At 38.7% G+C, this 14,072-nt stretch overlaps 1 protein-coding gene across 1 annotated transcript in view; it reads right to left on the reverse strand.

Annotated features, from left to right (window-relative positions):
• Positions 1-2,868: 2,868 nt before the first annotated feature.
• The window catches only part of LOC101034299 (transient receptor potential cation channel subfamily A member 1), a 50,323-nt gene continuing 39,119 nt past the window's right edge, over positions 2,869-14,072 (reverse strand). The window contains exons 22-27 of the mRNA XM_003942617.4: positions 13,875-14,004; positions 13,357-13,539; positions 9,668-9,736; positions 6,906-7,019; positions 4,426-4,523; positions 2,869-3,777 (exon numbers count right to left, since the gene is read on the reverse strand). Of these exons, the coding sequence (XP_003942666.1) occupies positions 3,567-3,777; positions 4,426-4,523; positions 6,906-7,019; positions 9,668-9,736; positions 13,357-13,539; positions 13,875-14,004 (805 nt within the window). The 3' untranslated portion in view covers positions 2,869-3,566. The remainder of the gene's footprint in view (positions 3,778-4,425; positions 4,524-6,905; positions 7,020-9,667; positions 9,737-13,356; positions 13,540-13,874; positions 14,005-14,072) is intronic.

The following is a 14,072-nucleotide window of genomic DNA, read 5'->3' on the forward strand; positions in this document are numbered from 1 at the left end:
TACAAAATCCAGAAGCAGACTGCCTAAGTTTACATCTCAGCAATATGATCTTGAACAAGCTACTCAGCCTAGAAGTGTCATGATTTGTTTTATAAAAAAAGAATAATAACTATCATAGCACCTATCACATACATGTTTTGACAATCAAATGAGTTAGTACGTAGTGCTTGGAACAGTGCCTGATACACAGCAAACCTCATAAGCCTTTTCTTTTTGCCATTGTTTAATCTACTCACATCAAAATGTGTAAAATGGTTAAAATATATTCAGTGATGATTTACTTTGACTAGCATGGAGTTGGTACTCCATCAGTGTTTGATGATTTGAGTCTAAAGCAAAAATAAAGATGACAAAAGTGTGGGAATAGTTTAATCAAAATTTTACCTAAATGTAAAATTTTTATTGTAGTATACACATTCCAGGATTTGTTTGGCTAATGGGATTCAGAAGTATCTGGGAGCTTCAGTTTATATCAGGCTACTAATTAATTAACCTCCAAAGAAATTCCATGGGTAATTGGTATAATATGAAAATCCTAGTGCTTTGTACCCCCCTTTATCTCAGGTAAATCAGTTTTATTGAACATATTGCAATAGTGTTTACTGAGTTAGGTACTCTGTATGCATGTGATTGTCCAATTCTACCAATACCATAAAGAATACATTCTATAATCACCATTTTAGAGAGGAGAAAACATGTCCAGAGTCAGTCAACCAATAGGAAGTAGAGTCAGTATGAAGGCACAAGTTGTTTTCTTGCAAAGCACAAACCTTTCAGTTGCCAGTGCTAACCATAGCTAACAACCATTAAAACAATAGCCCAAATTGAAGCGGTGGGAACAAAAAGGCAGAAAAGTGGTGTCTAATGCTTCTTCCACCACTTAGAGGCAAATCATTCAACTTCTTTAGGACAGAGAATCAACAGAAAAAGAACACTAAACTACTTTTTCTGAGGCATACTAAGCTGGTTTTCTTGCAGTCTCTTTCCAGCCTATGGTATTTATTTTCACTGATTTTTGTCTTTTGTGTATATGTATTTGTTGAGCATCTGTTATGTGCAAGGCACAGTATAGAAGCTCCACGAGATGAAAAAAAATATGAAATAGGATGTAATTATTTGCTTCCTTTGAGAGTACTGGTGATAATAAACCATAAAGCTCAGGGAGTTTACCCTCTAGTTGGGGAAGGGTATGGCAAGTCAGAGTCACCATAATAGGCTTCAGTACCAGAAGAGAGGTGCAGTCTGTGTGAGTTCTGAGGAGGCAAGAAGCATAATGAGTGGGGAGCATTAGGAAAAAACTTCAAGGTGTAGAATTCTGTTTAAACTGAGCTTTAAGAGTTGGAGAGAGTAGAGTTGAAGGTGGGGAGATAAAATCATAGTGTCTTCATGAAGCAATGGTCTTCCAATTTGGATGATAAGGCTAATTTAGATTGAGAAGGCAGGTTAAGAAGTTTAGGTTACTTATGAAGAAAAAGAAAACCTTTAAGCTTTTAACATGGGTGTGAAGGCTTAAAGCTCTACTTTAGGAAGATTAACTCAACTTAGTGTATTGACTCCTTTCGAATCTAGGAGGCTGAGAGAATCCTGGTACCATTGATGGAAAATAGGAAATCTGGAGGAGCTGGTTTGTTTCTCTCACCAACAACTTCAGATTTATATGTATTTAATTCGAAGAACTGTAGAAATGATGGACTGGACTTTAGGAGAAGCAGCAGAAGAGAGGAAAGAGAGGAAACAGAGCCGGTACAGACCTCAGGGAGGGACACACGGAGTTAGTTGGCATGAGAGAGAAGCCAGTGGGGAAGGAGAAAAGAAGCAATCAGTGGAAACAGTGGAAAAGCAGTTCCATATTTGGGGGTAAAGGAGAAAAGAACTGCAGAAAATAAATGAAGACCCATTAAACTATAAGCTTCTTGAGAGTGAGGTTGTTGTAAGACAATATGCTTAATTAAGTATTTTCCATAACAGGCATGGTACCATGTTTCTCACATTCTTAGTACTTGGTGAATGTTGACTGAGGTCTATATCGTGCAATGCTACACAAAGTTTGAGGAGAGTGAAGACTGAAAAGACTATTTGTCTTTATGACCAGGAGATCTTTGGTCATTGATCCTGTATTGTGATTTTCCAGCCTTTCTATTTTAAGAAATATAAAGAACAAAGATATTCTTTGCATCAAAGATTAAGGCATATACAACATTGCCTCTAGGCCACGTGCTCTGTTGGACCATGAATATAAAAATGTCTGGTTTTGTAATAGCACAAAATTGTCCCTCAGCACTCTGCTGGTTTGTATGAACATCAGCATGTTTGAGAATGTGTGCAGGAAGGTGGCGGTAACCAAGCTGTCCATCTCTAGAAAAGACCAGTATGGTAGGTACACAATGAAATAGTAAGCCACATCAAAGGCCCTGTGCTAGATGGAATACGGTAACACAGTTGTATCTTGTAAACATCATGTCCAGTGAAAAGCAGTAAGAAACAGAAATGAGTAAAAATATAAGAAATAAGTGAGAAGTATGACAGAAATAAAAAAAACAGAAATAAAAGCTATTAACATAGTAACATCTATGTAAATAACAAACTCAAAACAACACTGTCCAGTATAACACAAGGACACATACATAGCCAAAGACATATTCATTAGAGTAAATGTCTCCTGGGGGTAGTGAGGGAATAAACATGTGAATCAGGATGATAGAGAATATCAGACAAAACAAGAGAAAGACTTTGAAAAGATGAATGATGAGGTATGTGATTAATTCATGATTTGAGTAGACATCAAAAGAAAAGAGGGAATATGTGATGGAGGCATGTTTTTTCAAATCTCAAAACAAAGGCTCATACAATAATGACAGGTATACTATATAGGTTTTACATTTATTATGCTCGTTGGCAAACAAAAACAGAAACAACATATTATCTATGGTAAAATTCATGCATATGACAAGGTCTGTTAATTTGTACTTCAACTATATGGCTCAAAGTGACATCAGCTGTTGGGGACATCAAGAAGGGTGGGGCTATTCATCATAGTATGAACAAAAGAATACACATGGTGCCACCCACAGGCTCTTCCAACACAAAGAAGTTTTTCAACTGGTAGACCTCAACCTAATATTTAAGACTACCATCTAAGGTATTACTAAGTGTAATAGTCACAAATGTGACTATTTTCTAGGGTATCACATATTGTGTAATTAGCAAGCAGGAATTCAGTACTGACATTTGCATTCTAGCTTAATAGTTACATTTATTACTCCTTTTTACTAAAAATGTGTGTTTTAGCAAATTCATCTTCTACCTTTCAAATAATGAGATTATCTCTCTTCAAAGTCAAGTCCAGCTTAAGCATATCTGCAAAGATATCCCCAATACATAGTGATTAGTAGAAAATATGAATAGAGGATAAAAGATAGTTTACTTTTATAAAGCATGCAGTAACCATGAATTCACATGTAGTGAAATCAATTGATTTCTGCTTCTTCCTCACTCTCTTTAAACTGAAAATTGAAACTAGCAAGTCATGCACCCTCCATTGGAAGCCTCATTGAAGGTCTGAGAAGTTAATGCTCAAGGTGGTGTGTTTTTGCCTTGACTGCTCTCAGCACAGTATTCCATCTGCTATTCCTTTGTTCCATCTGCTCTTTCTTAAACCTGTCTTGAAAAGAACAATGGTTATCTTCATCCTCTGTCTCAGAGATGATCTCCATCTTCTGAATGATCAGTTTAATGAGTTCATGCTGTTTTTCCAGAAGAAAAGAAAGATCCTTCAGCCTAAAAGGACATACATGTCTCATGAGTTTATATTCAGTTCTTCTTTTAGCCCTTCTGAACATAGGAAGACATAGATTTTAACCTCACGGTAGTCATATCCTTCCAGGAATCACATATTTTTGAAGTTTAAACAATGTTTCCCAAAGTTATACTGTTAGTTCATGGCTAGTTTATTTTTGTTCAGTTTACAGATAAACTATTATAGAGAAAGGTTAAGCAGCTTGCCCAGGGTCAAAGTTATTAAGTACCTAGTTGAATAGGGGTTTGAACTCATGTACTAACTAACTGTCAAACCTTCATGCTTAACTACTGCCCACCACATAGTTACTCCAGGGATCTTCAAAAGCTTTTGGAGCTTTGCTTTATGAATTCAGATGAAGAATACAGTTTATGATACTATCTCCAAGAGAAAGAAAATCAGCATCTTTCACTTATTATTGGAAGGCAAACTGATTGTTGAATAGTGGCAAATATGTTGTTGGTTCTAAAACATGTCTCATGACTCTCAATATACTAGCTATGGCTGTCAATAAAGCCTGACTTAATATATAAAGCAAATAAACACCAATATAAAAAATAACTTTACACTGTACATTATTATTCATGAGTTTTAAATTTCTCAAGTGCAGATAGAAAGAAAATACATACCGATATTTCTGCTTTAATATTTCCATTTCTAAAGATGTGTCAGCATTTGGTATTTCTTGTCTTATTTCTCCAGTGCAAAATAAAAAACAGAATATATGCTGTGGGATAAAAAAAATAGTAGTTACTGAAATTGAATTCAGTTCAGGAATTGTGCCAAAATTCAACCACCACTGGTACAAATATGTATAAGGCATAGCTATGCCTTCAAGGAACCCACAATTTGCCAGGAGAAACAGACATGTGAAGAAAGAGTTTTGAAGTGAAGTCATACATATTATCAGAGAGAAATAAAACATGTACAAATAAAACAGAAGAGGAGTAAATTAGGGTAGGAAATTATTTAGAAGGGGGCTTAGCTGAATTGTTTTATACAATTTTCATGAGAAATGCCCATCACGGAAGGTGGTATTCCATACGAGATTCATTGTTAATTATCTAAAACTGCACTGAGCATTATCCAGTACAACTCAACCAACCAATAAAGTTTTACCTGGAGAAATTTCTGGAATGTTATTTTAATATATTTTGATTTAATTTAATATCTTTTAAACCATAGGTTCACTGGAGAGGGTCAAGGGCAGATGTGAAATGATCAAGAATGAGGTAATTCTAAGAGTCCAGGCAAGAGAAAATGGTGAGTTGCAAAGGCCACCCAAGAAGTCAAATGGACCAGATTGAGAAGAGAAGGAGGGGGAGGGGACAGATCTAGGATGTCTCCTGGGTGGCTGGCTTGCACAGGCTAATGAACGGTGCTGACATTACTGCAAGGGGCAACTTTAAAAAAGCACCGGGACTTTTTTTTTTTTTTTTTTGAGACGGAGTTTCACTCTTGTTACCCAGGCTGGAGTGCAATGGCACAATCTTGGCTCACTGCAACCTCTGCCTCCTGGGTTCAGGCAATCCTCCTGCCTCAGCCTCCTGAGTAGCTGGGATTACAGGCACGCGCCACCATGCCCAGCTAATGTTTTGTATTTTTAGTAGAGACGGGGTTTCACCATGTTGACCAGGATGGTCTCGATCTCTTGACCTCGTGATCCACCCGCCTCGGCCTCCCAAAGTGCTGGGATTACAGGCTTGAGCCACCGCACCCGGCCAGGACCGGGACTTTTATACTATTTTTCCTGTAGGGGATATGTGAGGAGAGGGTTAAACATGAAAGCAGTGAAGTTTGGTTTTGAACCTGCTGAATGTGAGGCACCTTTAAGACATGCAAGTGGAGATGTCAAGTAGGCAGCTGGATGTAGGGGCCAGGAACTCAAGGGTGAGCTCTAGGATAGAGAACTTAGCTGCTGAGCATTCTGTGTTTCGGTAGTAATTGTAACCACGGACATGAGTGAAATCAGATGGAGAGATACTGTGGGGTTAGAATAAATTCTAGACTGATACTCAGGGCAACTTTATCATTTTATGATGTCACAGGGGAAATTAACCTGAAAAGAACTTAGAAAGAACAGTTGTAGAGATGAAGGGAGCCAAGGCATGCTAAGGATCAGCACCCAGTTATTTTTGTTCTTCATATGGTCTCTCTTCCCTTAAAATGCAATGATCTTGCTTAGTCTTTGATTACTTAATTTTCTATAGTGGACACTCCGTGTGTGTGTGTGTGTATGTGTGTGTGTGTGTGTGTGTGTGTGTGTGTGTGTGTGTGTGACATGGTTAGGCTTTGTGTTCCCACTAAAATTTCATTTTGCCTTATAATCCCCACATTTCAAGGGAGAGGCCAGGTAGAGGTAATTGGATCATGGGGCTAGTATCCTCCACACTGTTCTCATGATAGTGAGTGGGTCCTCCCAAGATCTAGTGGTTTCATAATTGTTTGGTAGTTCCTTGTGCTTTTGTCCTCCTTCCTGCTGCCTGTGAAGGAGCTGCCTTTCTTCCCCTTCACCTCTGCCATGATTGCAAGTTTCCTGAAGTCACCCTAGCCACGCGGAACTGAGTGTAAATTAAACCTCTTTCCTTTATAAGCTACCTAGCCTTGGGCAGTTCTTTATAGTAGTGTGAAAACAGATTAATACAGTGTGTATCTGTGTGTGTGTGTGTTTGTATACATGTGTATTCTTTATTGTGTATTACAAACACTTGACTGTATATACACACATATATATTTACACATAAATGTAAGTGACATGTGACTAGGAAAAGCAAATAAAGTATACCTATACTGTATAAAAGACACTGAAGGGGTATGGCTGGTCCCCCGCCCATCTTCTCTCACAGAGACAGCTCGTATTTAGCACAGATGTTGTGTGTATTTAGCACAGATACTATGGATGCCTGAAATGGGAGAGCAAATGTCATCCTCCTCTCACCTAGCTCTTTCACATCTTGGGTTAATCATATCCTTTTTCTTTTTAAAGCACAATTTCTCTTCCCACAGGCAGAGAAGACTCAAAATCTACAAAAGGGCCCCCTCAGGGTTAACACAATGAATGAATGTCAAACAGTGTTACGTTACTGATGTTGTTGTTATGTGTACTTACGAATAATATCCCACCAGATCTGGGTTTGTTGGGATACACGATAGTGGATTTCTGATCCACTTTGTGTAGAAACCATAATGGCAGCTTCTTCTCTAAGCTGGTGTGAAGTTCCACCTAAAGCACATTTTGGATTTATTGATAGAATCATTAATTAGAATCTGGAATTTTTATATGGCATAGAGGCAATCATTATTACAGCAAAATGAAAACTGATTTCTGTGTCCTGACTTCTGTGTCACAGCTGGGCTGGCCAGGCTTCCTTATCACGTAGCTCACAGTCACCTGCCTCCTTGTCTCACCTCACCCATATACAGGGCAGAAATTTGTCTTGGAGCCAGAGAAGAAGGAGAGGGGGAAGTTGCTTAAAAAATGAATTCAATTTTAGTCACCTGCTGTTTATTGTTCAGGGATAGTCACCTGATGTTTGTTGTTCAATGCTGGAGCTTTAAAGAAGAAAAGGATAGTTCATACTCTTGGGGTGTTGCAATACTACAAAATGTGCACAACTGGGCAGTGCGAATGTGTGTGTACGTGCACACATGTGTGTGGGTGTGTGTGTATATACGCCTAGGGCAGGAGAGACAGAGCCTTCCTGGTTTCCCAGTTGATGCTGTTTTTGATCCAAAACAAGGCACAGATAACATGGAGGTACTAGGATTTGTGCTGTTTACTTTCAGGGAGCAGAGTTAACAATATAGGATTGTGATTTTCAGCTCAATCCCACTGACGCTGTAGTTGAGCAAGCTTCCCCAACACATTTTATTTGGTGCTATTGCTTGTATTATTCTTTCTATTTATTCCCCAAGTTATTTTAAAGAGCTATCAGGGCAGTTCTGAGGTATTACTGACATACCTGCCAGGAGGTTTATACATCTCCTCTCCATATTCACTCACCTGGAGTCCTACACACCATCTTTGTGACAGTGATAACCTGTCATTAGCTCTTCCTGCCTTCGATTTTTCCTCTCTGAACCAAGATAATAGCAGATCACTATTAACACCATTTTCATTGTGGAAGGGCTAACACTAACTCTCCACTAATTTACAAAATAGCTGGAAGTGCTTCATCATTTACTGCCCTTTGCTAAGATTCTTCTCTGCTGGTTTTGAATAACACCCCCATCATGTGGAGGAATCTAATCACCTACTAACATGAATGATCCTTCCAAGAAAGGAGGCCTTGGGCCAGTGCCTTGGCCATTTTCCCCAATTCTGATGTGGCCCTTTGTTTCTGCTGGCCCCTCCTTTCAGGATGGTATGTATGTCCTGTTAAATCCCAACCTCTAAAACTATATGTATGGGAAGGGGAAAGTCATATCACCTTAAAGAGCCAAGGGTAAAAAAGGAACCCCAGAAATTATCATAGAAAATCAGTGAAAATATTTAACTGGCATTATTAATAAGACAAAAAAAAACATAGCTTTTTCTGAAACTGGAACTAATACACAGTATATTAAATAGTGTTAAGTGCTAGAAAAATAGCAAGAAAGCCACATAGGGAAAAACTCATGTGGGAGTGCTGTGGGAAGGGCCACAATTTTAAGCAGTGGTGTCAGGAAAACTCTTTACCATTTCACTCTTTATGGCTATAAATCACATTAATGCTCAGATGTTGAAAAGTATTTGGCCTTAGAAAGCAAATCTCACTATATAGTAGTTACACTAAACATATCTATACATCAGATACAAAGGGGTGTATAAAAAGCAGAGAAGAAAGAATTGTGACACATAAAAGTGACGAGGAGACAGAGTGAATAGAAAGTTACACTGTAAAATGATTTTTCTGTCTCTCAAATTGGCCAAAGTTTCTGAATGCATATAGTCAACTTGTCACCAGATATCCTTGAAGCCTCAAATATGCCCATTTGAATTTGAAATTTAAAGATAATCCAGTCAAGAGCATGAAAATAACTTTGTGTTGTATGGCAGAAAAGTACTTCAAAAGATTCAATAGCCAAGTACCTAGCCAGGAACCTCTGACACGAAATTTTGCATCAAATTGCCAATAAAAAGGAGACATGTCACACGAGAACAACACTGCATGGATGCAGTTAAAACTTCAACATAAATCATGCTGTGGGAACCCTGTGATTCCCTGCACAAAATAGAAGGAGCTAATTCGAATAGAGGGGCTACGATGCCAGTAATGCTCTTGATCCAGCTGCTAGCTACCTGGCTGGCCATGTGTTAACATAACAAAAATGATGCTCAGGCAATTTCTCAATGTCTCTGCTATGATTGTTCTAGGACATTTTTTTTCATCATCTTTGATTAGAGCAGATATACCAGAAAACATACAAACAGAATGTGACTCCTCAGGATCAAGAAAACATCCATGCTCAATAACTGTGCTCTCAGAAAAGGAAGTAATTATAATGGTGTTAATTTCAGTAAGTTTAAATAAATGTAATTCAGACAATACCTAACTTAGGATGGTTAGACTCATGATTTTTGACTTCATGATGGTGTCAAAGTGATTCACAGTCATTAGAATCTGCACTTCGAATTTTAAACTTTGATCTCTTCTGGGCTAGCTAGGTGTGTGGTATTCTCCTGGGATTCCCGGCTGTGGCAGTGAGCCACAGAACCCAGTCAGCCACGTGATTAGGAAGGTAAACAGCCCATACTTTACAGTGTAAGTGTTATAAATTTGTAACTGGCTTATTCCTACAAAATGCCCATTTTTGACTTACAATATTTTTAACTTACAGTGGGTTTACTAGAGCATAACACTCTCATAAGTTGGGAAGCACGGTACTTACCTGCATAGCTATCCTCTTCAGTGACGCATGTTTCTGAACCTCAGCAATGTCACCAACTGCCAGACCAATCTGAAGTAGGACACAACATTTCATCACTGCAGTTTAACATCTACTTAAAAATGCTTGTGAGTTCTGTCTTAGTCCACTCAGACTGTTATAACAAAATATTTTAGGCTGGATAGTTTATAAATAGCATAAATTTATTGCTTACATTTCTGCAGGCTGGAAAGTCTAATACCAAGACTCTGGCAGAACTGGTTTCTGGTGAGAGCCCATTGCTCAAAGGGGGCACCTTCTCTATGTTCACGCATGGCAGAAGAGCAAAGGAGCTAACAAGCTCCATCACACCTCTTTTACAAGGGAACCAATTCCATTCATGAGGGCTCTCCCCTCACGGCCTAATCAACTCCCAAAGGCCCCACCTTCTACTGCCATCTTTTTGGTGATTAGGCTTTTATATATATATAAATTTTTATATATAAATTTTGGATGAGATATAAAAATTCAAACCATAGCAAGGTCTCTGGGGGTAAAACGGGAGAGTGGACATATGATCTACTAGCAGTAGCTGCAGAATACTTTGGTAATACACCTTATACAAAGCTACAAGGCCTATATACCTCTGCAACAGTGATGGCCACATTCAGAGGTTCAGTACTCTTAAGTGTTATGAAAACTTAAGACACACAAATTAATCTAAAATTCATTTCATTTAAGATAAAAATCTGTTATTTTTTGAGAGGACAGGGATGATGTGATATCAGATGCAATTGGGTGTATCCACACAGCATGGTAGGAAACTCAAGGAGTTTAGTAACTAAGGTAGACAAGAGTGATTTGACAATGTGGAAAGAATACTAAACTGAGAGAATGATCCTTTTTATATCTTATGTATGTTCAGAAGGAAAAGATAAACCCTAGGGGTGGTGGAATCTCTGGTGAGAAAACAGAAATTTATGACTAGATAGAATTAAGTGAGGGGAAGCTGTTAGCTCAGTTCTACTCAATCTGATGAAATTAGCTCATTTCACTCACACATTTATTTTTCAGGCACTTAGTTCCTGACTTTGCTGAGCCAGCATCTTGCATGCTGCACCAGAAAGGAAAAGCCAGTGACTGCTCTTGAGGAGCTTAAAGTCCAGTAAATTCAGTGAGGAAAAGATCTATCAAGTTCACCACTGTATGCCCAGTGTTTAGTATAGAGCAGGGAACATAATAGGTATACAAAACAGTCACAGAATGAATGGAGAGTGGGAGACTATATTCTAAGACTTGCAAACTAGCGCTGAGAACTGGATACAGTCAGGAAATAGGTTTTGCTGAGCAGGATTATTTTGTTTTGGTTTTTAACTTGCAAGTTTTCAGACTGGTGTTCTCTCCAATTTAGAATGACCCCCATCAAAACCAAGCATCTCTGCCAGGCACAGCATCTCACATCTGTTAATACCAGCACTTTGAGAATCTAGTCTGGAGAATCACTTGAGCCCAGGAGCTCAAGACTAGCCTGAGTAAGTTGGCAAAACTCCATATCTACAAAAGTACAAAAATGAGCTGGGCATGGTGGTGTGCACCTGTAGTAGCAGCTACTAGGTAGGCTGAGGTGGGAGGATCAGCTGAGACTGAGAAGTGGAAGCAGAGGTGAGCCATGATCACGCCACTGTACTCAAGCCTGGGTCACAGACTGAGAACCTGTCTCAAGAAAAAAAAAAATACTAACCATCTCATACCTGCTGCTTCACATATTTTAGAGACTTGCCTGGGCTCCGAAGACATTTGAGCTTAGAAGCCATAGAAGAGCTCAATTATTAACTTTTAATGGCCACTAACATTTATTAAATGCTTATGTGCCAAGTACTGTTTTAAATGCCTTTTATTACATCATTTAATCTTTTCAATAATCTAGGAAGTGGGTTTTATTATCTGTTTGTATCCTCAAAACTATGGTAACACAAGGAAAGAGCACCTAATAGAGTAAGGTAATTGGAAGGGGGTGGTGGTTAAGGAAGTCTGGCCCAAAGAAATAATATTTCAGCTGTTTTGAAAGCGTAGCATTAACCCATGGTGGGAGGTTTCCGAGGCAAAAGAAAGAGCCCATACAGAGTCTAGGCAGCATGAAGCAAAGTGTGGCACACTCAGGAGTGTGCTTTTATGGGTAAATCCTGGGAACCGTGGGGCACTGGAAAAGATCTGGGTAAGATCCAACTCACAGAGACTTTTGCTTGCTATGGATGGGTTTGGACTGGATTAAAGCTTTTGAGAGGCATGGAAAAACATTTAAAAGAGCCATTGATGCATTTAGTTTTTCATTATCAGAGCATCACTATGGTGACCATTTGTAGGAAGAAATAGACAAAGCAGTGAGATAAGGTAGAGATGCTCTTGAGGCTGCTGCAGCCATTTGGATGAGGAACCATGATAGTCCAAGCCAACTGGAAGCAGATGTGAAAGCCAAAGAATTATTGAAAGAACTGAGGGAAAAAGCGGGAGAGTGAAATAGAGACTATCTGCCAATGATCTGAGTAAGATGGCTGGGAGATCCTACTGAGAGGCAGTGGAGATTCTGAAGGAAAGATAACATTAGTCTTGGCTCTGCTGGTTTTGATTTTCCTCCAGGACATCCAGGTAGAGATGCACACTGAGTGCCAGATGTGCGGATCTTCAGCATGGGGCCAGCCTGTACTACTGCTAAGCCCAATTCTCTTCTGGACAATTTTCTCCCAAAACATAAACAGTTATAAGAGAAGAATGTGGGCCTTATGTCATTCCCCAGTATTCCTGGTCCCAGCCTTTGTTTTTCTAGGTCACCAAAATAAAACTCTGGAGTTGTATCAAGTAAGTGGATCAAAATACTTACGAGTCTGCGTATTTTTTTTTCCAGAAACACTGCCTAGCAAAGTCTCTGGTACATAGTCAGACTCAGGGAAAGTGTGTGGAATATGTGCATGTGTGCATAAATGGATAAAGAAAAAACAAGCACAAAAATGCCAATAAGGGCTCTCCATGGACCTGCAGTGGATACACCTCTGCCTGCATCAGCCAACATGCTCATGGCTTTAGCAGATTCTCTAAAGAATTCCACGTGGAAGGGCACTCTCATGTCTGCTGATAGTGTCTAGGCTTTGACCGGGTTCAAGGTGGCATCTGAATGTCACAGATGCCCTCTGCATGAGAGACTTCCCCACTTGAATCTCTTGTCAATGGTAAATTCGAGCATGAAGACAATACGTTCCGTAAAAGTCTCTGCCTAACCTCTGACCCCCTCTCCAACTCCAAAGCATTACACACCTACATCTTTATTGCCTTTTCCTGCTTCTAATTCTTCATAGCATTTGTCACCCCCATAACATCATGCTACATATTTATTTGTTTATTACCTAACTTCCTGACTAGTTTGTAATCACACTGGGACTGAATATTGGTCTGCTTTCTTTACCAGTGTTTCTCAGAACTTGTAATAGTTCCTGGCATTTAGTAGATTCTCAGTATTTGCCAAGTGCAGGCATCTTTGCACGCCCTGAGCCTCTTGATGTGCCTGGTGCTCCCCAGGTACCAAATGAGTGTTGAATGAATATATAGTAGACACTTTCTCATCTCCCCAGTGGAGGGAGGTTAAAGAGGTTAAAAATAATCATCATTATGAAACGTTTCAAATGATCAACAAAAAGACAATACAAGAAAAAACTACTTACAAGCAAATTCATGAGGACAATTGGGACAAATAGTGTGAAGAAAATAAGTTGTGCAAAGGACAGAACTGGATATGCCAATTCATTTCTCAGATATGGTTCTAGGAAGGACTCTCGATAATTGATATCTCCTAGCATCATGCTGAAGGTCTGGATTATAGAGAGCAATGGAGAACTGTAGGCATCCTGAAAGCAGATGGTGAGGTACAAATGAAATACAAAGTGTATACAATGCAAAGTGTTTCCAGGAGGTAGAATGATAAAAATTATATTTATCGAAAATATGTTAACTGCATAAATAATAAATCATCTGCATTGTACATGAACTTTTTTACAATGGAGAAAATTACTTAACGAGACTATACTTTTTCTTTGCAATAAAAGTCATTTGAAAGATATAGCAAACTATTCAAATACTGTTTTATGTAATTATGAATTTTCTAGACTGTTTATATTTCAGTATAAATATATATTTCCATAACTCACAGTGACAAAATCAACTACTGACACAACTGTGTTACCTGTAAATTCAGGAGGACATAAAAGCTGAGTCCAAAAGCCAAAAGAAGGAAGACAAATACAACTGTAGACCTCAACAAAGTTTTCAAAATTACCTCCAGCATAACAATGAAAATTCCACAATTCTCAAATCTATAAAAATTAAAAAAAAATTTATTCACTTTTACAGTCAGAATTTATTCATTCACTGACAATATTTA

The sequence above is a fragment of the Saimiri boliviensis genome, chromosome 15, assembly GCF_048565385.1.
Source record: "Saimiri boliviensis isolate mSaiBol1 chromosome 15, mSaiBol1.pri, whole genome shotgun sequence".
Lineage (NCBI taxonomy): Eukaryota > Metazoa > Chordata > Mammalia > Primates > Cebidae > Saimiri > Saimiri boliviensis.